Source organism: Nomascus leucogenys, chromosome 3 (assembly GCF_006542625.1).
Source record: "Nomascus leucogenys isolate Asia chromosome 3, Asia_NLE_v1, whole genome shotgun sequence".
In the NCBI taxonomy this organism is placed as follows: Eukaryota; Metazoa; Chordata; class Mammalia; order Primates; family Hylobatidae; genus Nomascus; species Nomascus leucogenys.
This window is the reverse complement of record NC_044383.1, coordinates 104,947,984-104,974,205: the sequence shown is the minus strand read 5'-3', so window position 1 is coordinate 104,974,205 and position 26,222 is coordinate 104,947,984. Positions and strand designations below refer to the sequence as shown.

The 26,222-nt window shown below is 39.3% G+C and overlaps 1 protein-coding gene across 2 annotated transcripts in view; it reads left to right on the top strand.

The window, feature by feature from the left end:
* CEP85L (centrosomal protein 85 like) overlaps positions 1–26,222 on the top strand; it is a 193,074-nt gene that overhangs the window by 7,247 nt on the left and 159,605 nt on the right. For both annotated transcript variants that reach the window (XM_030809616.1, XM_003255624.4), the window contains exon 2: positions 14,305–14,463. In XM_030809616.1, the coding sequence (XP_030665476.1) occupies positions 14,305–14,463 (159 nt within the window). The remainder of the gene's footprint in view (positions 1–14,304; positions 14,464–26,222) is intronic.

The following is a 26,222-nucleotide window of genomic DNA, read 5'->3' as shown; positions in this document are numbered from 1 at the left end:
AAGCGATTCTCCTGCCTCGGCCTCCCGAGTATCTGGGATTAGAGGCGTAAACCACCATACCTGGCTAATGTTTTGTATTTTTGTAGAGACGGGGTTTCACCATGTTGACCAGGTTGGTCTTGAACTCCTGACCTCAAGTGATCCGCCTGCCTTGGCCTCCGAGAGTGCTGGGATTACGGGCATGAGCCACCGCACCCAGCCAATTTTTAAGCAATGATATGTTATTCATTATTATTATTACTATCAGGATTTTCATATTTTACACTGGCAAAATAATATTCTAAGAAGAGCAATTTATTGTGTAGGGTCATTTAAGGATGGGCATGATCAACATAAAAATAACATCAAATTACTTTTCTTTTCTTTTTTTTTTTAGACAGAATCTTGTTCTGTTGCCCAGGCTGGAGTGCAGTGGTGCAATCTCAGCTCACTGCAACCTCCGCCTCATGGGTTCAAGTGATTCTTCTGCCTCAGCCTCCCAGGTAGCTGGGACTACAGGTGTGTGCCACCATGCCTGGCTAATTTTCGTGTTTTTAGTAGAGACAGGATTTCACAGTATTGGCCAGGCTGGTGTTGAACTCCTGACCTCGTGATCTGCCAGCCTCGGCCTCCCAAAGTGCTGGGATAACAGGCGTGAGCCACCACGCCCAGCCCCAAGTTACTTTTCATACCAATATTTTGATTTCTGTTTTTCTTTAATTAAAAAAAAAATGGTTACCTAGCATAGTGCTTGTTACCTTGGCATTAGAAATGTTTGTGAATTATTCTCAATAAATATAGTGTGCTAAACATTGTATTAGCCTTTGGGGATACATCATTGAACAAGAAAGGTAAGGTTCTTGCTCTATGGAGGCTTGTATTTTACTTTCAAAAACATTTTTTTGATTTTTTTGTTTGTTTGTTTTGTTTTGTTTTTGAGACAGTGTCTCACTCTGTCAGTCAGGCTGGAGTGCGGTCATGCAATCATAGGTCTCTGCAGCCTTGACCTGCCAGGATCAAGCAGTCCTCTCGCTTCAGCCTCTCAGGCTCAGCTGGGAATACAGGCATGTGCCATGACTGCTGGCTAATTTTTGTATTTTCTGTAGAGATGAGGTCTCACTGTTACCCAGGCTGGTCTTGAACTTTTAGGCTCAAGTGATCTCCTGCCTGGGCCTTCCAATTATTGGGATGACAGGCATGAGCCACCATGTTGCCTGGTAGTGGCTTGCATTTTAGAGGGGAGGATCAGTAAGTAAACAGATAATGAGATGATGCAGCTAGTGTTAAGTACTAAGAGGAAAAGAAGATTGGTGAGGTGGCAGAGGATGGGCAGAGCTCCTTGAGTAGCTAGTCAGGGAGGCCTCTGAGGAGGTAACATTGTTACCTGAAGGAGAAGAAGCCAGATATGAAAGGAGAAGTGTTCAGGTGGAGGGAACAAAAAATCTCCAAGGCGGAAATGAGTTCGAGAAGTTTGAAGAACTCTAGTGAGTCTGGAACTTAGTGAGCAGGACTGTGAGGTGAGGAAGGCCTGATAATAATGTTAGGGGTTGTAGGGAGTCTGGATTCTATTCTGCATGTCAGAAGATGGCGAGGAGTGACTTCATTCTTTTACTCCTGAGCACATTGAGTGCCTACTATGAGGCAGATACTGTTCCCATGTATTGGGGACATGGAACAGATATTCCTTGTCCTAGGTGTTTACAATCAGTCTTGGCTATTCTGTGGAAGAAGAAATTGTAGAGGAGTGGGGCAAGAACAGCAGTAGGGAAGACAGCTAATAGGCCATTGCAGTTATTAGGGGAGAGATGATGGCTTGAGTTAGAATGGTTAGATTGGATTTGGAGAGAAGAAAATGGATTTGGGATATACATGAGAAATCTTAAGGATTTACTGATGGTTTGGAGTTGTCAGTTAGGGGAAAGAGGAGTCAAAGATGACATCTTAATTTTGGCTTCTGTGATTATAATCGATAGTGATGCCATTTCCTGAGATGGGCAGAGGGCGGTGGGGAGAGAGTGTAAGGAAGATAAATGGAATCAAGAGTTCTTTTTTGGCCATGTGGAATTTGAGATCCTTTTGAGAAATTCAGGTGAGATGTTGAGTATGAAGTTGGGTATAAATGCTGGAGCTCAGTAGGGAGGTTGCTGGGTGAGAGATAGGAATTTGAGAATTACTTGGGTAAAATGGTGTTTAAAGGTCATGGATCACACCGAGAGAATAGAGAAGACAGCAGAGGACTAAGCCCTGGGACACTAACATTTTCTCTTCAGGCAGAGGAAGATGTGCCGTCCAAAGACACTGAGAAAGAGCAGCCAGGGTGGTAGGAGTAAAAGCAGGACAATAAAGTGTTCTGGTAGAGAGGAGTCTGAAGGCAGTAGTGATCACCAGTCTCATGCTTCCAGGCAGCCATGTAAGATGAGTCAGAAGAAAATGCATCAATGCATTTGGCCAGTTTCAGTGAGATACTTAAAAATTTAAACCTAGCTGAAATTAGAGATTATCTAATCCAGTGGAGCTGACTTTATTGCATAAGGATTGATACATAAGTGCTTAATAAATGTTTGAATTGCTCTTAACCACTTATTAAGCTAGGGTGACCAGTTGTCTGGGTTTGCCTGAAGTTTCAGTTTTAAAACTAGAGGATGTGTGTCATAGGTTGCCTAGGACTGAAGGGTTTCCTGGGATTCCTTACACTGAACAGTGGCCAAGTCTTGACCAGAGTACTCTGTCTGCTCAGGGCATCTGAACTGGTGTTAACAGTGTTCTTGCCCCTCAGAATAGAAGATTCTCTCAATCAGGGAACCAGACTTTAGTACTGTATCTAGTTTTATTTCATGCTTTTCTTAACCTCTGTCTGATCTGAGAATCTACCTCAGAAAAGTAACTCTAGCCCTACTTTTGTTTTTTTTCTCCTGCTGTAAATTGTTTAAAGACTTCATTAAGTAGTGCTAAATTAATTAAAGTTGTTGACAGGATTTTAAGTTCCTTTAAAGAGAGTTAATGTAAGATCAGAAACTGTTGTATGCCTTTCTACACTGTTAATGTCTAGTGAATGAAACTTATTTGCTTTATTGATACTCGTTTTGAAAATAGTTTTTAGTATTAAAGTTTAGAGTTCTGAAATAACTATAGTTCTTAGTTATATATTTCTCTGAAAGATTTTGGGATGAAAGATTTGGACTATGTTTCATGTAGTTTAACATTTTCTACCAATTGATTATGTTGCTTTTGTAGAGGCAGAGATTGCCTCCTGACCATAAGAAATTTCATATATATGGCCTTGCTATGACATGTCTGAAGCTTTTCTAAAGCATTCTCATTAATACTGAGCATTCTGTCTCATTTTAGGAATAATGTACTGAAAAGTTGGACTAGAAGTTAAGTGCTTTAATTTTAGGAGCAGAAAACTTCCATATATTTATACATTTTCTCAATTATTTTGAAATATTTTAAGACTTTTTATTTTTCTTTAGCCATTTAAATGTATTGTGTATGGTTCTTATGTTCTAGGACAAAGATAAGCCCGTCTGAAACACCAAGTTGTATATATTTGTAGTGATTTTATGAACAGCCTCATTAATTGTTAACTGTACCTTATTTTCCCAGTTTTTAAACAGGAACAAGGACTTAACAAAAACTAAATACATGGCTATTATTCCGAATAGTTGCCAAAATGCTTTTTTGAACACAACTTTTTTTGTTTTTGAGACAGAGTCTCTCTGTCACCCAGGCTGTTGTGCAGTGGTGTGATCTCGGCTCACTACAACTTCCGCCTCCCAAGTAGCTGGGATTACAGGTATGCACCATCACACTGGACTAATTTGTTTTATATATTTTTTTTTAGTAGAGACAGGGTTTCACTGTGTTGGCCAGGCTGGTCTCGAACTCCTGACCTCAGGTGATCCACCCTGCTCAGCCTCCCAAAGTGCTGGTATTACAGATGTGAGCCACCGTGCCCAGCCCAAGAAAGACTATTAGCTTAGATTGAGCTAGATTTTAATGTAGGTATTTTTTGACTAGTGTGTTTATGTGAGAAAGCATACTTGATGCTGCTAACCTTATTTTAGCTGAGTGAAAGCATCTTCAGTGACTGCTAAATTTAATTCTCAATCTTGGAATCTGATCTTACTTTATTCTTGATTCGTACTTTCTTCTGGCCTAGAATTTTACCTCTGGCTAGAACCTAACTTTTCATGTCTGAGCAGATCTTTGGATCTCTTTTGGGATTGGAGCAGCACAGTTTCTCAGTTCCCCTCCCCGTTTTGCTACCTGTTGTTTATTTTTATTTTTTTGACACATTGTTACAAACCTTTCATAAAAAGGGTAGAGTAGGTGTATAGCAAATGTTTTGAGACCATAGAGAACCAATGGACTCCTTATTTTTTAGACATGCCTAACAGCAAAAATTTCACCCAAATGCTCCTGTTTTATGTATGCAATATTTATTATACTTTATCAATTTTAAAATGTACTTTAAAAATGTTTTAGCATTTCTGATATATGGATGCATCATGTAATTCAGGGTGTCATTTAATTGGCATCCTTTTTTTTAGTGGTACATACAGTTGATACATTTTAAAAATGATTTTTTCCAACTCGCATATGCAGATACAAGAGTCATGTTAATTTCCAGTATGCCCTCTCCATGTTGAACGTTTCATTTGAAAGCATCATCTTTACTCTTATGGGGATCAATGGTTATTTTTTCTTTTTTTTTTTTTTTTTTTTTTTTTTTTGAGACAGAGTCTCACTCTGTCGCCCAGGCTGGAGTGCAGTGGCACAATCACGGCTCACTGCAAGCTCCGCCTCCCGGGTTCACGCCATTCTCCTGCCTCAGCCTCTCCGAGTACCTGGGACTACAGGCGCCCGCCACCACGCCCGGCTAATTTTTTGTATTTTTTAGTAGAGACAGGGTTTCACCGTGGTCTCGATCTCCTGACCTCGTGATCCGCCCGCCTTGGCCTCCCAAAGTGCTGGGATTACAAGCGTGAGCCACCGCGCCCGGCCTGGTTATTTTTTCAAACAGAAATGCTAGGTGACATATTACTGTCAGATCTGATTTTGTAATTTTTTTTTTTCTCTTGCAAAAGGAATGTTGAAGAGTGTGCATGGGAGGCATCAGCTTGACTATTCTCTTGTTTGTTTATACTTATATTTTTAGTATTATCTTCAGGTTTTTCAACTTCAGGTTTCTTTGCAGTAGTATAGAGCCACAAATCCATTTTGTGAGGGCTAGTTTAAGTAAAACTACATAATGTTATCGATATGCAAATCTGCTTAACCAGCCATGAACTGCAATGCATAACCATACGAAAAAATCAAATGAATGAAGGAGAATGTCACTGTCAAGCCCTCTGTATAGAACACCTCTGTTTATGTTATATATATGTAACATAATGCTCTGATAATCCAAGTAAGGGCACTAGTGTTAACCTGTATGTTAAATATTATAGCAAAATTTAATGCATTACTTTTTCCTAAAGATAATTTTCGATATAAACAGAAGTTTTTTTCTTCCAGCAGCTTGCCAGTGGATTGGCTCATGTACTCCCTGGCATGCATGTATTCACTTTGCAGATCGTAGAGATAGAAAGCTTATGCTTAATCTCTTGGAATGATGTTAAAAAAGTGGTGGTTACCAGAGAGATGGACATTGGGTTTGTGTTTTGAAGGAGATAAGTAGTTGTAAACATGCTAGTAAGATACTAAGAGAGAAGCTGGTGACAGTGTAGATGTCCTTGATTAAATAGGGAGGGAAAAGAGCAAGGTTAAAAACTTGGAAGAGAGTGGGGTACTGTACCTCATGAAGAGCAGAAGAATTATTGTTACGTGGTATTTGTCAGATGATTTTTTTCTTCTCATTATTAAAGTTACACATGCTTAGTAAAATGTTGACTCAGTACAGAAAAGCTTAAAGTGAAGTAAGCTTTTTCATCTTCCTTTCATGTCAGTCCTCCACTCCATTTTTAATAGTTTTTAGTTATCCTTCTGGAAAATTTCTATGCATGGGCAATAATAAAAATAATAACATTTATTGAGATCCTAATTATATGTCTGGCACTTTCAAAAATATCTTTACAGGCCAAGTGCAGTGGTCACGGCTGTAATCCCAGTACTTTGGGAGGCTGAGCAGGCAGATCACCTGAGGTCAGGAGTTTGAGACCAGCCTGGCCAACGTGGCGAAACCCCATCTCTACTAAACCCCCCAAAATTAGCCAGGCATGGTGGTGTGCGCCTGTAATCCGAACAACTTGGGAGGTTGAGGCAGGAGAATCTCTTGAACCTGGGGGATGAAGGTTGCAGTGAGCCGAGATTGCACCACTGCACTCCAGCCTGGGCAACCGAGAGAGCCTCTGTCTCAAAAACAATAACAACAACCAAAAACTTTACATGTTCATTGATCACAACAACCCTATAATATAGGTACTATTCTATATATTTTTTCTTCTCTTACATATGAAGAAATTGAGGCACAGAGAGGTTAAGTGATTTATGAGGACTTACTGCTAATAAGAGGTAGAATGAACTTGAACCCAGGTAGCCTGGTTTCACAGTGCACATCTTTTACACTGAGCTATGCTGGTAATTCTATGATAAAAGAAACAAACTAAGACTATTGGAGTCACTTACCCTAGAGATAAATAGTACTGAAATGGAGTGGAGGATTGGGATGGAGAAAATAACACTATGTGATGTTTCTGTCATCTTAGCTAGATATTCTGCAGTGTAGTTCCAGATTTGTTGGTTTTTTTCTTTTTGGCTACTGTTAATATGAACATTTTTTTCTTACCATTTAATGTTCTAATTTTTTGTGTGACTTTTGTGTCTTTTTACCTATTGGAGACTGTTTTCCCATGTTAGGAATGTTAGCCATCAGCTCTCTAAATTATTTAAAATTACTTTAAAAAAAGCTGCGTTGATAAATATTTACTGATCTCTAAATAGATACTTAAATGCATACTGGCTCATGGGATAGTTTAAAATATCCTGGATTTTAAAATAAGCAGACAACAACCACCAAACAAAACCCTTGTTTTAATCCTTTTTTCTAAACAGAAAGATAGTTTTGTAGTGTAATTGTAAGGCTTCCAAAATTCTAATTTTATTCTGCGAACATTTGTTAGGTATCCAGTGGTTATAATGACTACATTTATTGAGACCCTGTATAAGTGTGCAGCTCTATGCTAGGTACTGGACACTAAAAAAAGTTGCCTTTCATTTTTCACAGTTTGGTGAGGGAGAAGAAAGTCATATACATATGGGTTAATATAATTTAATAAATGTTGGAATTTTGAATAATATATTGGGAGTGAACAAAGTATTTAATGCCACGTAGAGGAATCAGGGAAGACAGAACAAGTTAGTTCTGAACTAGGACTCTTAAGGTACAGAAGTGAAACAGCTTGGAGTCATGAAAGAGTCTCATCTGTTTGGAGAAGTGATTAGGTAAGTGTGGCTAGATAGTTTTTGTAGGTAGAAGTTGCAAAGTGAAGCTGACAATTGATGAAGAACTTTGCCTAACTTAAGGAATTTGAATTTTATTTAATATGCCGTAAGGGGCTCACAGATCTATGTAAGTAGAAGAATAACATAAACATGCTTGATTCTAGAAGATAATTCTGATAGTAGAGTAGAGGCTGGCTTGAGTGGAGTTATTCCAGCAGCAGAATAGGTTCTTTGTGCAAAAGTACTTGTTAATATTTCAGAGATGTTAAAATGTGAACCACATGCTACTTATGTAATATAAGGGTAAACATGCTTTATCTACTATTTTATTTGAAAGTGTTGGTTTCCAAGTTGATTTTAAAACATACTAATGGGTGACAGATAATCTGCATTGTGAAAAACATTGCAATTTGTATTCTTGATTTGTATTATGTATTCAGCTTATTTAAAAGTATAAATCTGCTTTGTCAGTAGTGTTATTTTTATTTTCTTCAATTTAGAGCTGTCATTAAAATATTCAATGAGATTAGTTCTTGTTCTCAGTGCAGTTACATGTATATTCAAATACTGTGGAATACTTGATACTGTATGCGTTTTTGCTTCCAATAAAAGAGCTTCAGAAGTAAAATAGGTTGCTTTTTTATTTAATGCTAATCTTCCTGTCTGAGAAATATTCAGAATTTTTAATGTTATCCCCAGGCACTCAGTATTCTATTTAAAATAATTAAAATTAGTATTAAAAAATTAGTATTGAAAAATGTAACATATTGTCTTCCAAAGAGGAGTTCCAATGTAGAGTTTCTTGGGATCTTTGCTGTTCTTATAGCACTGCTTCTGTCTTTAGGTAGGACATTGTTGCCAGAGGTTATTCAGCCTTAAAGTTTTTAAGTGCATATTGCATACTAGATATCAATATTCCCATTTCAGTAACATAGTCTTGTAACTATTCTGTGAGAAAATTTTCCTTATTAAATCACCTGGTCAGCATATTTCACATGTACTTCTTCCCGTATTGTGCTTCTGGATTGACTTGTCTAAAGACAAGTCATGTCATTCTTCTCAGACTGTGAATTTTTTCAGTTTAAATTAAAAGATTAGAGTGTTATTTTCATGACATTTGTTAATCATCTTCGGTGTTTGAGGTACATACAATACCAGATCTTCTTTTTAAAGACATAGTTATGTTTAAAGGTTAAGGCAAATTAGTTCAGGTGGGAGGAGATCAATTTATATAGTTAATTCTTTTTTTTTTTTTTTTTTTTTTTTGAGATGGTCTCACTATGTTGCCTAGGCTGGTCTCGAACTCCTGGGCTTAAGCAATCTTACCTGAGCTTCCTGAGTAGCTGGTATTACAGGCATGTGCCACACATGATGTATATTGCCTAATAGCGTTATCAAAAGGTTGTGTTTTTGTAATGAATAAATTAACATTACCATTATCAGTGTATGGGAGTATCTAGGAACACTGTTGTTTTGTTCTTTTAACATTTTTGCTAGATTGATAGCTGAAAAATAGCATGTCTTCTGAATTTGATACCACTTGCTTACCAGTGGGCTTGGACTATTTTTCAGAATTTTTTATTTGTGTTTTTCCCTTTGGGTTTGTCCTTTGTCCATTTAGACTAAACCATTTAGTATTTATTTATTTATTTTTAGTTTGCTTATGATCTCTTTGTAATTATGCATTAATACCGTATCTGCAAATATTTTTAGTGTTTGCCTTTAACTTCTTAAATATATAGACAACTTTTTTTTTTTTTTTTTTGAGACAGAGTCTTGCTTTATTACCCAGGCTGGAGTGTAGTGGCATGATCTCGGCTTACTGCAGCCTCCACCTCCTGGGTTCAAGTAGCTTAGCTTCCCAGGTAGCTGAGAGTACAGGCATGTGCCACCATGCACAGAGGCAAACATTTTTTTGAATTTTTTTTATTTTCTTTTGTAGAGGTGGGCTTTTGCCATGTTTCCCAGGCTGGTCTTAAACTCTTGAACTCAAGCTGTCTGCCAGCGTTGGCCTCCCAAAGTGCTGGGATTACAGGTGTGAGCCACCTTGCCCGGCCTAGACAACAATTTGATGATTTATGTGGTTGCTTACTTTTTGTGTCTTTCTGTAAAAGTCAGAGGTTCAAGTTTATAAAGTGGCAGTACACTGAAAGAAATTTTAGGAAGATCATTTCCCTGAGTTGCTAAATAGAAAGGCTCTAAGTATGTACTGCTCTGTGATTCAAAGATAGAATTTAGAGTTTCTAGAGGGGCGGAATGATAGCATGTCTTAGACCATTTTCTCTGTCATTTCTTATAGCTTTTTTTGTATAAGAGTTAGATAACAGATAATTGAGATTGTACTGATGTGCTTTGGAAATCTGTGGAATAGGTATCATATTGAGTAGATGATATTGAAATACTGTGGTGGAAATTGAGGATTACAACTATTGTTCTTTTTTAAATAGAAGGCTGTCCCCACTTTTTCATATCTGTAGGCAAAATTAGAATTTTTCTAGTTTTCCCAATATTGTATTCAAGTTCTCCAGAGAAACAGAGCCAATAGCATTTAATTAATTAATTAAGAATTGGCTCATGAGATTATGGTGGCTGACTAGTCCCAACATCTGTGAGGTGATTTGGCAAGCTGGAGACCTGGGATTGTTGATAGCATAGTTCCAGTCTGAAGGTTGGCAGGCTCAAGCCCCAGGAAGAGATCAGTTCAAGCTTGGAGGTAGGAAAAAGCCAGTGTACTAGTGTATTTAGTCAAAGGGGATCAGGCAAGAATAATTCTCTTTTGCTTAGGGGATGGTTAGCTTTTTTGTTATGTTCAGGCCTTCAGCTGATTCAGTGAAGCCCACCCACATTATGGAGGGCAGTCTGCCTTATCCAGTCGACCAATTTGAATGTTGAGCTCATCCAAACACCTTCACGGAAGTAATGTTTGACTGCGTATCTGGGCACCCTATGGTCCAGTCAAATTGTCATGTAAAATTAACCATCACACATATTTGACGTTGTCCAGGAGTTCCATACCATATGGATAAACTGAGATCATTTATTCTGGAAAAAGAAACCTAAAACACTTGTTGACATTTATTTGTCTTTGTAATCCTTGAAAAACCTCAGTAGTGCTTTCATGAATTGTCAGATTCTGGGCAGCCTGGCTTGCTGATATGTACTCTAGGATGAGCTCACTTTTCTTCCAAATAAAGGAATGAATTAACATGCTGGCTGGAGTTACTTATGAATCAGTTGAATTTTAGGGACTCTTTTCAGTTAGAATGATTTTTTACCCCATCTCAGGAGCCTGCAAACTGGCCCCCAGGTTACATCTGACTTGTCACCTGTTTTTGTAAATAAAGTTTTATTACAACATAGCCACATCCATTTTATTGTCTACAGCTGATTTAGACTACAGTGGCAGAATTGGCTAGTTGAGACGGAGATTGAGTGACCCACAGAACTGAAAATATTTGCAATCTGGCTCTTGCCAGAAAAAGGTTTTATTGAACTGTTTTTCTGGCAATAGTTAATTATACAGGACTAATGATTGAAGGTTGTCCTAGCTTGTGATAATAACACCATAGCATTAATATATACAGTGGGCTTTCCTCCCCATTACTGCAGTGAGAGAGTGAGTGAGTGGAGAGAGAGAGTGAGAGAGAGAATGATTATTTCCTTTTAATCCACAAATGGTTTATTGGCCAAGACTTGTCAACAATAAATAGGGTGGAGGTGTGTTGTAGGCTTTAATGGAGCATGACTTTATACTGCTCAAAATAGTTATATTGCCTAAAAGCAAGGGTTTTAATTTTAGCCATTTTATGCAGCTTTTGTAAAAATTGTTACTAGGAATCTGAATTTATATACCTTGATCTATAGCCGGTTTCTAATCTCAGAATCAAATGTTGATGTAATCTGCAAATCAGTATACGTGATTTTCAGCATTTCCCCACATAAACTGGTAGAATGAATAATAATAATAACCAATGATGGAGTAAATGTTCCTGTAATGTATTTCTTCCTTTAGTAAAACATAGTCAGTGTTAGCATTTAGATATAGAGCTCCCTGAAAGCTTCTTCCATGTATGTAAATGTACAAACTCTTCTCTAGCTGTGGAATCATATTATGTATACAGCTACGTAAAATGCTTCTCTTCCATACACACTAAATATATTCTGGATGTTCTTCCATGTTAAAAAATAGGTTGATAAAATCATTTTTAGCACTTAAACATTATCAACTGATTAACAGTTTATATTTTGTTCATAGGCATTTACTTTAAGCAGTGCTGTCAGGAATGTCCTTAGACTCATATTTATTTGTAATTGCCTGATATTTCCTTAGGATAAATTCTCAGTAGAAGGTCATGTCTATGTTGAAATTTAGATACCACTTTCCAATTTGCCCTTTAGAAAGGTTGTACCAATTTGCAAGGCCACAAAAATATATGAACATTCCCCTCACTTGGTTGACACTAGTCTTTCTTTTGTCAACTTGATAGTTTTAAAAATCCAGAAAATTTATTGTCTTTTTCACTTCTCCCACTATTAGTGAGATTTGGCATCTTTTCTTATATTTATTTTTCATTTACATATAGTCCCAGCCTATTTATGCTATTTGCTGGGTATTCTTAAAAAAAAAAAAAATTATCCAGCTAATAGGTTTGCACTTGTGAGACTAGGCTGGTTGCCATTTTTGATAATAGTTTAGGCAGGACTTTGAGCTCATTTAGAGGGGATGTTACCTGATTGAAAAAAACATTTTGGTATAGATTATAGACCACAGATCAGAATTAGAATAGATGTGGTGACAGAACCCCTTCTTCTGGTGCTTTAATGTGAATGTTGAATCACTTGAATTGAAAAGTCTCATTCTGAGAGAAGTCTAGAATCTACAAAGCTTTAAGTGGTTGTTCTGGACCTCAAAGCTGGTAAAAGTGTCTCTTTGGCCACTATTTTTCAAATTTGATTTGTTAATTTAAATGTATAAGGCTTTTAAGGCTGCTTATATACTTTATACATCTATAAAGCCTAAATTTAATTGATAAATTGCATTTAAATAAATAAATGTGCATTAAATAAAATAATGTGACAATGTTTTATTAAAAGTGAATCATTAATGTTGAGCTTAGTATGATAGGAGTAGCTTTAGGTCTGGTTTTATTAATTTGTTTATATGTTTTGATTTTAATATTAACATAGAGAACGACTATTCCTAAAAGTGTGGTTAAAAAAGACTGGTATAATTAATTTTATGCACGTTTGTTGTTTTGTTACCGTTATGTTTAAACTGCCAGAAGGCATTCCTTGCATGCCGGTTTCAATAGGGTATCAATGAATAATTCTGTAAAGCTATCTTGTGTCAAATAATGGTAAATACCCAGTGATGTCATTTGCTCTTTACTTAGAAGCAACTGCTATTTCAACTGTAAAACACATATGGGAACGTTGAATTATGTGATAAATCTTTTTAAGGCTGCTATACAGATATAGGAGCATTGAAATTATGTGGAAATAATGTTTTAGGTTGGCTGTCCAGATAATCTGTAATGTGCTTATTAATTTTTTAAGAACTGTCATTGAAATGAGAGCCTAAAATTCATGTAGGGGAACTTCTTAACTTTTATGAATAATTCTGTAAGCCCTGAATTGAGACTCACTCACTGTATTAGGCATTAGTAAAGATTTGTGCTTCTACAGGTTTTATATAAAGTTGAACGAATTTAAAATTTCTCTTTCTAATTATACTACAATAACATTTCTAGATGCTTATTTATTTATTTCTTCGTCTAACTTGTAACAAATAGTACAGATTGGCACTGGTCCATTGCTATCCTTTGAGGAGCACTGTACTAAATAAAATAAGTGATGGATAAAACAGAAAAAGTCAAATAAAAGTTAAATAAAAATGAGTAAGTGAAAATAAACATTGAGAGAACATTGAAAAACCTTAAATTAGCTAAAAAGTATTTAAATTAAAAGGACAAATCGGGCTGGGCGCGGTGGCTCACACCTGTAATCCCGGCACTTTGGGAGGCTGAGGCGGGCGGATCACGAGGTCAGGAGATGGAGACCATCCTGGTTAAGACAGTGAAACTCCGTCTCTACTAAAAATACAAAAAATTAGCCGGGCGTGGTGGCGGGTACCTGTAGTCCCAGCTACTCCTGAGGCTGAGGCAGGAGAATGGTGTGAACCCAGGAGGCGGAGTTTACAGTGAGCAGAGATCGTGCCACTGCACTCTATCCAGCCTGGGTGACAGAGTGAGACTCATCTCAAAAAACAAAAAAACAAAAAAACAAAAACAAAGACAAATCAAGCTAGGAGTAGGAAAATGCTGTGCTATTAAACTGTTATTAAATAATAGGGAAATAATTCAAATAAAATAATGTAAAATTTAAAAATTTTAAGTGATGATTGTAGAAAAAATTTAGTAGATATATAGCAGAAAAAAATGGATTGTTTTCATATTCCATGTGGATATCCTATTTATATTATCATGCATTATTATTGAATTTTTCCTGAGCCCTGATTTTCAGCTGACACATGTATGTATAATCACAGATGCCTACCTATCAATTATTCTAGAGCAGAGTACTGACATTTGAAGATAAGTGGATAGTTTCAACATTTTTAATAACACAGCAGTACGTCTTTAAAAGTTTAATGCCCAGAAGCAGAAAACAGAGTTCTTCAGCTAGAGGAAGCTATGTAATCACACTTAATTGATACATGTGTGATATATACATTTATTTGGTTAATTTTTTTTGATCATTTTAAATTATTTTGGGCAGAAAAGAACCTTTTATACCCTATGTGTATTTTCCACAAGGTAAAAAATAAATCATCTGCCTACTCAGATGTATGTGTTAACTGTTACATATTTCCCTTTTTAGGCCCAGATTATTCATCAGCATGGCTACCTGCTAATGAATCATTGTGGCAGGCCACAACTGTTCTATCTAACCATCGAAATAACCATATCAGGAGACACAGTATAGCTTCTGACAGTGGAGACACTGGCATTGGAACTTCCTGTTCTGATAGCGTGGAAGGTGAGCTAAAATTCTTATTGTTTATATATGAGTCTTTGAAGAGTAGTTGTGGTACAAGAATATTCAGGGGATATGTTTTATTGTTTCATACTGAAAATTATAGTGTTTGAATATTTAATAATGTTCAGAGTTGCTGTATATCAAATAAAATTGTCTCTCTAGTCGACCGGGCGCGGTGGGTCACGCCTGTAATCCCAGCACTTTGGGAGGCTGAGGTGGGCGGATCACGAGGTCAGGAGATTGAGACCATCTTGTCTAATACGATGAAACCCTGTCTCTACTAAAAATACAAAAAATTAGCTGGGTGTGGTAGCGGGCGCCTGTAGTCCCAGCTACTTGAGAGGCTGAGGCAGGAGAATGGCGTGAACCCAGGAGGCGGAGCTTGCAGTGAGCCGAGATCGTGCCACTGCACTCCCTTGGGGACAGAGCGAGACTCTGTCTCAAAAAAAAAAAAAAAATTGTCCCTCTAGTCATAAGAGTTTTTCCTTCGTCTTTTTAACTAAACTTCTTATTTTGAGATAATTATAGATTTATATGCAGTTTTAAGAAGTAATAGTGTTGTAACCAGGGTATTGACATTGATAGAGCTGAGATTCAGAACATTTCCAGATACCTCATGTTTCCCACATCCACTTCTCTCTGTCCCCTCTCCTTTATCTCTTAACTCTTGGAAGCCATTTACTCTCCATTTCTATAGTTTTGTTTTTCAAGAATACTTTATAAATGGAATCATAACAGTATGTAACCTTTTGAAATTGGCTTTTTTCTCTGGATTTTCGTCCAGTTGTTACATGTATCAACAGTCCATTCCTTTTTATTGATGAGTAGCATTCAGTAATGGTGGTATTGGAGAGAATACACTTTAACCATTTACCTATTGAAAAGCATTTGGGATGTTTTCAGTTTTTGACTATTATAAGTAAAGTTGCTATAAACACGGGGGTATAGGTTTTTCTGTGAACATATGTCTTCATTTCTTTCGGTGAGTAAGATGCCTAGGAGTGCAGTAGCTGGATTGTGTAGTAGCATATTTAGATTTTAAAGAAACTGTCACACAGTTTTCTAGAGTGACTGTACCATTTCCATCAGCAATGTATGTATAAGTGATCTAGTTTTCTTTTTATCCTTGCTACCACTTGGTGTAAAAAAAATTTAGCCATTTTGATAGTATAGTGGTATTTCCTTGTGGTAGTGATGTCTCATTTTAAAAACTAGACTTTATTTTTTAGAGCAGTTTTTTTAGAGCAGCAGGAAAATTCATTGGGAGTTACAGAGATTTCCCATATATCTCTTGTCCCCACACATGCACAGCCTCCTCCAATGTCATTATCTCCTACTAGTGTAGTATATTTATTACAATTGATGAATCTACATGGACACACTGTTATCACCCAGTGTTCATGCATTAGGGTAGCAGTCCCCAACCTTTTTGGCACCAGGAACTGGTTTGGTGGAAGGTAGTTTTTCCACAGACCAGGGTGGGTTGGGGTGGATGGTTTTGGGATGATTCAAGTGCATTGCATTATATTTATCATTAGATTCTCAAAAGGAGCGCACAACCTACATGCCTCGCATGTGCTGTGTGTTCGTGCTTCTATGAGAATTTAATGCCGCCTTTGATCTGACAGGAGGTGGTGCCCAGCTCCCCTCACTCACCTGCAAGCCGCTCACCTCCTGCCGTGCAGCCGGGCTCTCAACAGGCCACTGACCGGTGCTGGTTTGTGGCCTGGGGTTTGGGGACCCCTGCATTAGGGTTCACTCTTGGTGTTGTATATTCTGTGGGTTTGGCTTTATTCACTTAGTAATATGCGTTTAAGTTTCTCCATGTCTTTTCGTGGCTTGATGGCTCATTTGTTTTTAGTGCTGAGTAATATCCCATTGTCTGGATGTACCACAGTTTATCAACATTCACCTACTGAAGGACATCTTGGTTGTTTCCAGGTTTTGGCAATTATGAGGAAAGTTGCTGTAAACAGCCTTGTGTAGGTTTTTGTGTGAATGTCAGCTTTCAACTCTGTCAGCTGAAGAATGATGAGGTTTATAGATTTGGAAAGGAGAGCTTCATTTCTCACAAAGGTTTGCAGCTTGTATAGGCCATTCTGACAGGCTGGGAGGCATAGTCTCAGCAGAAATTGAGAGATAGGCATTTCCAGGCAGGGTGGGGTCGGGTGAGGTGAGGGTTTAAGGTAAGAACTTATGCTGATGATTGGCTAGGCATACAGCTATATTTAACAGGTTACAGAAGGAGCCATGAATATTCATGAAGGAGACCCACACACATGCGTTTTAGGTTTACTCGTATGTAACATACCTCCCATAATCACTTTGGGGTGGAGATTTAATATTTAAATGCATTGTAATTAGGTTCTATATGTAAAAGGTGAAATGTAAGGAAGAAGTCCATAAACTGTGCATCCTCAGGTGACTGGCCAGAACCAGTCCTTTCCAAAAGCCACTTATCAAGAAGAAAATCTTTGTGGCCTAAAATAGTTGTCATGTTGAAACTGTAAAAACAGGAGGGGGTGTGTTTAGATGACTTGAATGAAGGGGTGTTTTGGAGTTTTGTTTTCTCACACTGGCTTTTGAGAAAATCCAGTGATTAGAAAGGGGAAGAGGGTTGGAAGCAAATGGATCATGAACAGCTTACTGTCTTGCCGTGGCTGCTAACTTAAAATTTTGGGGTCTTTTAACTAAAGGAGGGTCCAGTAGTCTGTTGGAAGGGTTAGGACTTTTATTTTGGTCTCCAACTCTCTTGCCTAAATACTTAGAAGCTCAATTGCTGGATCATGTGGTAAGAGTATATTTAGTTTTCTATATATTTAATTTTGCATATTTAGTTTTGTAAAAAAACCACCAAACTGTCTTCCAAAGAGGCTGTACCATTTTGCATTCCAGCAATACATGAGGGTTCTGTTGCTCCACATCCTACTTAGCATTTGGTGTTGTCAGTGTTCTGGATTTTGCCTTTCTAATAAGTGTGTAGTATTTTGTTGTTTTAATTTGCATTTTCCTGATGATGTATGAGGTGGAACACCTTTTCATATGCTTGTTTGCTGCCTGTTTATCATCTTTGATGAGGTCTCTGTAAAGGTCTTTATAAAGCCCATTTCTTAATTGGATTGTTAGTTTTCTTATTGTTGAGTTTAGAGTTCTTTGTATATTTGGATGACAGGCCTTTATCGAACATGTCTTTTGCAAATAAAGACATCCTTTGGTAGTGTGTAAGCTTGGTTCCAGGACCCCGATACCAAAATCTGAGGATGCTCAAGTCCTTTATATACAATAGTGTAGTATTTACATATAATCTACACACTTACTTCTGTATACTTTAAATCATCTCTAGGTTCCTTACAATACCTAATACAATGTAAGTGCTGTGTAAATAGTTGCTATACTATATTGTTTTTAAAGTTTGATTATTTTTATTGTTAATATTTTTGATCCATGGTTGGTTGAGTCTGCAGATGTGGAACCTGCAGATATGGAGGGCCTACTGTATTTTCTCATTCTGTGGCTTGTCTTATTCTCTTGGCATTGTCTTTTGCAGAGCAGATGCTTTCTATTTTAATGAAGTTAAGCTTATCAGTTGTTTCTTTCACAGATTGTGCCGTTTTATCTAAAAAATCATTGCTATAACCATTGTCATCTAGGTTTTCTATTATGTTATTTTCTGGGAGTTTTATAGTTTTGTGTTTTACATTTAGGTTTGTGATCTACTTTGAGTTAAATTTTGTGAAGGATGTAAGGCATACCTTTTGTAGTTGTCTCACAATTCTTGGATATAATGCTTTTTTTTTTTTTTTTGATGGAGTCTTGCTCTGTCGCCCAGGCTAGAGTGTAATGGTGTGATCTTGGCTGACTGCAGCCTCTGCCTTCTTCTTCTTCTTCTTCTTTTTTTTTTTTTTTTTTAAATAATTATGTTCCATTTTTACCAGCCTTTTATCTCTTTATTTTCAGTTTTAAGAGTTTCTGTTGACATATCTTCAAACTCAAGAGATTTCTGTGCCAAGTCCAGTCTACTAATGAGCCCATCAAAGGCATTCTTCATTTCTATTAGAGTATTTTTGATCTATAGCATTTCTTTTTGATTCTTGAAATTTTTATCCCTCGGCTTACATTATCCATCTGTTCTTGGAAGATGTCTACTTTTTCAATTAGAGCCTTTACCCTATTTATCATAGTTGTTTTAAATTCCTGGTCTAGTAATTCCAATATCCCTGCCGTGTTTGAGTCTAGTCCTGAAGCTTGCTCTATTTCTTCAAACTATTTTTTTTTTGCCTTACAGTATGCCTTGTACTTTTTATTTTTATTTTTTGAAAGCTGATCGTGATATACTGGGTAAAAGAAACTGGTGAGCAGACCTTTAGTAATGTGGTGGTAAGGTATGTGGGAAGGGGAAGTGTCCTATGATTTGGCCTCAGTCTTTTAGTGAGCCGGTGCCCCTGGGTTGTAACTTCACAGATGCTTCTCAGTTTTTTTCTGTTTTTACTAACTTGAGTGGGACAGGATGGCTACAGGGAGCTTTAGTTGGGTATTTCCCTTTAACCACCCGGAAGACTAGAATTGACTGGAGTTCGTTATTCCTCTTCCCCAAGGTAAGTTAGGCTCTGTTAAAACTACAAAGAGGTTAGACTCTGGTTAAATAGTTTCTCCTGAGGGCAGACCGTATTAAGAATAGAATGTTCTGGTGTATTTCAAAATGGCCCCTTTTATCTTCCCTTTTCCGGAGTCATGAGGGGATTTTTCTCTGATACTTACTGTGAGAACCAGGTCAAACTCCTGGAAGTAAAACTCGTAAAAGTCTGGTAGTCTCCCTATGACAGGGTCGTTTTGGAATTTTTAACTCTCAGACTTCTTCATACTCAGCCTCCAGCAATTAATACAATTCAAGTTTTCCCACCTGGGTCCTGTGTCCCACACAAGTTTCAAGCTCTAATAAGTGTATTCTATGCATTTGCCATGTTGCTGTCTTCTGTTTTGGGAGCAGCTGTTTGCAATGTGACCTCAGTTCTCTTTGGGATCTAAGAAGAGTTGTTGCTTTTTCACTTTGTTCAGCTTTTTACTTGTTAGATGATGACTTTCAAGCTTCTCACATGCTGGCCTGAAAACCAGGTCTTAATCACTGTAATGTTGACCAATTTTTCATATGCTTATTTTCCCACTTGTCTGTTTTCTTTTTTCTTCAATGAAATGTCTCTTCATGCCTTTTACCTGTGTTCTAATTGTATCGTTTCCTTTTTTTTTTGAGATGGAGTCTTGCTGTGTTGTCCAGGCAGGAGTGCGGTGGCGGGATTTTGACTCACAGTAACCTCTGCCTCCCAGGTTCAAGCGATTCTTCTGCCTCAGCCTCCTGAGTAGCTGGGATTACAGGCACCTGCCACCATGCCTGGCTAATTTTTGTATTTTTAGTAGAGATGGGGTTTCACCTTTTGGCCAGGTTGTTCTTGAACTCCTGGCCTCAAGTGATCCACCCACCTTGGCCTCTCAAAATGCTGGGATTACAGGCATGAGCCACTGTGCCCAGAAGTTTTCTTCTTTACTGTTGAGTTTGATAATTCTTTATATATTTTAGATACTACTCCTTTGTTTGATATGTTGTTTGCAAATATTTTCTTCCACTCTGTATCTTGTCTTTTTATCCTTTTGTAACACCCAAGGTTCTTTGCCTAGCCACGCCAAAGAATTGGTGTGGCGGCTGACTGCAGCGAGTGACAGAGACTTGGACTGAGAGAGAGAGTGAGCTGTAGGTTTTATTGAGCAGAGTGAAAGTACAAAGCTTCCACAGTGTGGAGGGGGTCCCGAATGGGTTGCCATTGCTAGCTTGGGTGATTGCCTTTTAAACTCTTTAAGGTGGGAGATACCGGAGGCGGGAAGCATGTTACAGGAGCGAGAAACAAAGGCAGTAGATTATTTTGTGACATGCCTTAGATTTTGAGAAAATCTGAAATTGTGACTTATGCTTACCCGTTTTATGGCCGTGGAGCTGTACAGCAAGAAAAAGAGGATCTTATAGAACTTATGAACTGTGTTTATAAGGAATTGGGAGGATAGATAAGGTCTGCTCATCACAGAAAAATGGGCAGTTAATCTTTTCTTTAACTCTGGTTTTGGCGGGGGTGGGTGGGGTATACAGGAAAACTTACAGCTGAAATTCTTGCTGTTTATAGCTTTCTTGGGAAGAAAACACATAAGCAAATCCTGGTGTTAGGAATATTTTAAGCATATATTCTCAATATTATTTATCCAGAACTGAAGTAAGTCCTGATGCAGGAAATGAGTGAGTTTTACAGCTTTCTAAGTCCCTACTCGACCCAGGAAGCCCAGCTGGCATCACCTCTCAGTCCTCCCTCTAAACAGGACACCCCAACTACTGTTGGGAACTGGGCGATGACTGCTCTAGCTACTTCCTGCTGGTTAGGGGCAAAGATGGGGCCCTGCTGTTGTATTGTCCTCCAGGGGGGAACTTTCTAGGCCAGTCAAGAGACCAGTGGGTTGATCCTGGGGTCCTCGGTAGAAGCTGTGAGTTAAATTCATTTGAGGTTCCATTTGTAAGGCCATTTGTAGCTTGACGGCCTTGATCCTGGAGGAAATAAATTTGACAAGGAGGTTAAAAATACAGGGACCGAAGGCGAGTAATAGCAAGATGGCTGTTACAGGGCCTAGAAAGGGGAGAAGCCAAGGTACTCGTTGGTTAAATATACTCCAGGGTCCTGAGAGTTGGAGCTCTTTCTTTCCACGTTCTATTCATTCCCTTAGCTCCTGGACCTTTTTGGCAATAATTCCTGGCTGGTTGACGAAGTAGCAACATCCTTATCCTAAGAAGAGGCAGGTTCTTCCTCTTTTAGCTGTTAGTAAGTCTAGGGCCCTTCGTTTTTGGAGGGCCACCCCAGTCAGAGAATTAAGCTGGCTTTGTAGGGTCATCTGGGAGTTGGCAACCCATTCCATATCATCATTTAATTCTTGTGATATTTTGTAATAGAATTGGGTGAATGAGGTTATATCTCCAATTCCTGTCCCAAGCCCACCCAGTATTCTGGCTCCTACCATAAAAGGGAGAATAGGAGCTCGTGCGTGGCGGGACTGGGGTATAAGGAGACTTTCCAACTCTTGTTCGGTATAAATGGACATGGGGGTGCTAGAAATGAGAGAAAGCATAACTCTTTTGGGGTGCCATTTAGACATCGATAAGCTGTGTTAGCACGGATGAAAAAGATGTCTGGAGTTAGACAGGTGAAACCTGAGGTCACTGGTATCCAGGATTGACACTGGGAGATGTTTCTATTGGGAGTCATGCTAAAATTTATACATGTGAGATTTGAGGCCTGTGTGGCTGGCAGATTGGTGACTGGGGAGCCAATTATCCCGGTGGTGTTTAGGGCTGAGGTGGATAGGTTCCAATGTCCTGGGACAGGGACTACTGGGACAAGTGGTTGGAAACGCAAGGGAACACACATCCAGTAGTTAGTTGGATTGTTAGGAGAGGCCTCCTGCATTCCTGTGAGTGTGGTGTTAAATAGACTCCATGAGAGTCAAGTCTTTTGTAACCTGGAAATGTCTAGTTTCTTATGTGGACTTGGAGTGTTAGATGATTGGATCAAGTTTTTAATTACTTGCTAGACATGTTGTTTTTTGGCTTTATCCTGGACACCTCCCTCATCAGTTATACCCACATGGGTGTAATATGTCCAACATTGGGTAGTCCTTATGGCATCAGGACAGTTGGACTGGGTCATTTGTCCTTGGTGATATGTATGGCCATTGTGGGAGCAGAGAGAAGCAGCACTATAACATTCCTTTCTCATATAGGTGTGGGTAGTAAAGCCTGATTTAGTTTTAAACAACATCCTTTCGAAGTAGACTACATCAGTGTTTCTGGGAAGGGGAGGAGAGTATGCACTAGAGAAGCAAGTGCAGTTGGGGAGGGATGAAGAGGTGGCAGAAAGAATACTTAGGAGAGTTAAAAGAAGCTTAGGAGATCCTTATAAAGGGAGTCATGGTGCTCTGTAGGTGGAGTGGTAGTGGAAAGGAGGAGGGAAGAAGGAGTAAATTGTTAAAAGGAAGGACGATAGAAAAAAGGTTGATGTGATCAGGATTTTTGTCCCGGCAGGAGCTACAGTATATAATCCTACTGCAAAGAGTATGGTTAGTATGGTTAGTATACTGTTTAATATGATGAAACAGTATAAGGATTCCATTAAAGAGAGCAAGGAGAGATGTCAAAGATCATATAGGTTTTCCGCTTATCCTCTTTTAGGTAGAGATAAGTTTTTCTTCTTTAGGATTAACTGTAGGAGTCTTTTTAGCCTGGGATGCTTCCTTCCAAAATAGGAGAAGCAGGGCCTCAAGTGGCTCACCGGTGTGTCGAGCCTGGTCTGGCTGATCTTGAGACTCCTGAGCTGATAGTCCTGTAAGTTCCTCAGGGAGTGTCCAAGGTTTAACTCGGGTGTGGTGAATCCAGGATTCCACTCCTGCCACCTTAACTGCAGTGGGGATAGAGAGGATTACTGAGTATGGTCCCTCCCACAAGGGATCCATAGATGGGAAGGTAGAGGGGAGGGACTTGACCAATACTAGATCTTCTGGTTGGAACAGCTCTATTCCTTTTTTCCTGTCACACCCTTTGGGTTAAGTTTTAAGGTTTTGTTGATACTTTGCTAGAGAAGTTATATCTTTGACCAAATTGGCCGTTTCCTGATTAAGTAGGAAGTCATTTGTGAGAAAAGGCCATCCATAAAGCATTTCATATGGACTGAGCCCCATTTGATTTCGGATCAAATTTCCAGGGGAATTTCGGATTCTTAACAAGGCCATGGGCAAGAGAGTGGCCATGGGAGATACTTTCTCATATGCCTCTTTAGTGTTTCATTTGCCTTTTCGACTTTCCCCGAGGATTGTGGCCTCTAGGCACAGTGAAGGTGATATTGTATTCCTAGTGCCTTGGAAATTCCTTGAGTTATTGTAGCTTTAAAAGCTGGACCATTGTTGCTCTGTAAGCTTTGGGCGAAGTCCGAATCTAGGAATTATTTCGTGAAGTAAGATTTTAACTACTACTTGGGCCTTCTCTGTTGTGCAGGGGAAGGCTTCCACCCAATTTGTAAAGGTATCAACATAGACCAACAAGTATTGAAATCCCCTTGACTTAGGCATGTGGGTGAAGTTTAACTGCCAGTCCTCTCCAGGATAGTGCCCTATTCTTCGTTCCCCCAGAGGGGCCTTATGATGGACCAAGGGATTTTTTTTTGGCACATCTCGCAGGCTTTGACTACCTGCCGGATGGTTTTAAGAAGGTTTGGCCCTGTAAATAGGGATTTGGCCATCTTACGGGTACTTTCAATACCTGTATGAAAGGTTTGGTGGAGGGTCTTAAGTATTTTCCACTGGCTGGCTTCAGGTATGAGCACCTTTCCCTCTTCTGTTGGTAACCACCCCGAGGGGAGAAAACTATGCCCCCATAAGAGTCCCCATTCTGTTTCGGTTGTGGAATACTGGGGCTTAACCTCCTGGAGGGGGTTGCTCCATACTAAGGGTCCTTCCATGGGCATTTCTAAAGGGAAGTCCTGCTTAGCAGCAGTTTTGGCCTCAGCATCTGCTTGGCGGTTTCCTTCTGCTGCTTCTCCTTCATCTTTTTGATGACCCCGGCAGTGTAAGACTGCCGCCTCCTTGGGTTTCTGTACTGCATGCAGGAATTTCATGATTTCCTTGTGGTACTTAATGGGTGTCCCCCGAGAGGTTATAAACTCCCTCTCTTTCCATATTGCAGCATGGGCATATAGAACTAGATAAGCGTAGCTGCTATCTGTATACACATTTATTCTTTTTCCTTCTCCCAGTTCTAAGGCCACTAGTTCCACTAACTAAGTGCCACTAGTTCTGCTAACTGGGTGCTGGTCCCTGGGGGAAGAGGCTTACTCTCAAGTACTGTTGCATTGCTAACTATGGCATAGCCTGCCCTTTGTACCTAAATGAACTTCTATCAGTGTACAGGTTAAGGTCAGGGTTAGTTAAGGGGACTTCTAAGAGATCCTCCCGGGCGGCATAAGTCTGGGCAATAATTTGGTGGCGGTTATGCTCAATTGGCTCCCCATCCTCTGGGAGAAAAGTGGCAGAGTTGAGGGCTGCACATGTGCATATTTGAAACACTGGTCCTTCAAGGATTAGTGCCTGGTGTTTGAGTAGGTGGTTATCTGAGAGCCACAAACTTCCTTTAGCATTTAATATACCACTTACATCATGAGTAGTCCAGACAGTGAGATCCTTTCCTTGTATTATTTTGATAGTCTCTGATACTAAGATGGCCACTGCTGCAACCACCCATAAACAGTGAGGCCAGCCTTTTGCTACTACATTAGTTTCCTTACTTAGGTATGCCCCTGGCTGTAGGGCTATCCCACGGGTCTGAGTAAGAACTCCAAGAGCTATTCCTGCTCTCTCTGTGACATATAAAGATAAATTTTGTCCCGTGGGAAGGCTTAGGGCTGGAGCTTGTACTAGGGTCTGTTTTAAAGTTTTGAAGGCTGTTTCCGCCTCTGATTCCCATTCTACTAGATGAGTATTTGCCCTCTGGGTCTCCTTTATCAGAATATAGAGTGGCTTGGCCATCTCACCGTATCCAGGGATTCACAGTCGGCAAAAGCCGGCGATTCCAAGGAATCCCCGCAACTGTTTCAATGTCTTAGGGCGAGGATAAGCCAGTATAGGCTCAATTTGTTCTTTGCTGAGGGCCCTAGTTCTTTTGGCTAGGATTAGGCCTAGATATTTAACTTGTTGTAGGCAGAGCTGGGCCTCTGACTTAAATACCTTGTACCCTCGATTAGCTAGAAAATTCAAGAGATCTAGAGTAGTCTGATGACGTGAGGCTTCCAAACTGGTAGCCAAAAGTAAGTCATCTGCATATTGGAGGACTAGAGTGCCTGGACTTGAGAATTGGCCTAGGTCTTGGGCCAGTGCCTGACCAAACAGATGAAAGCTATCCCTAAACCCTTGGGGCAGGACCGTCCATGAAAGTCGGGACGTGTGGTCTGTAGGATCCTCAAAGGCAAAGAGGAACTGGGAGTCAGTGTGCTGGGGAATGCAGGAGAAAGCATCCTTGAGGTCCAGAACAGTGAACCGTCCTGCTTCCTCTGGTATCTGAGAGAGCAGGGTATAGGGGTTGGGTACAGCAGCATATAAAGGAATTACTGCCTCATTGATGATTCTGAGGTCTTGCACTGGTCTCCACTGACCATTTGGTTTTTGTACTCATAGGATTGGGGTGTTGCAGGGACTGTTGCATTTTCTCACTAAGCCTTGAGCTTTTAAATGCCTGATAACATCCTCTGGTCCTTTATGAGCTTCAGGCCATAGGGGATATTGCCTTTGATAAGGAAAAGTGGTGGGGTCTTTTAGCCTAATTTGAACTTGATGGGCATTTTTTGCCCTACCAAATTGTCCTTTCATTGCCCAGACTTCAGGGTTGATTCCCTCCTCAAGTAAGGGACAACAAATGGGTAATTTGTCCCCCGTATTCACATAGATAGTAGCTCCAGCTTTGGATAATATGTCCCTCCTTAATAAGGGTGTGGGACTTTCGGGCATGATAAGAAAGACGTGAAAAGAGCAAGGTCTCCCAGTTGCAGCTGAGGAGGTAGGAGAAATACCTGGTTACAGGCTGTCCTAGGATTCCTCGGATGGTAGTGGATCTTGAGGATAACCGTCCAGGGCAGGAGATTAACACTGAGAAGGCCGTGCTGGTGTCCAGGAGGAAATCGATTTCCTGGTCC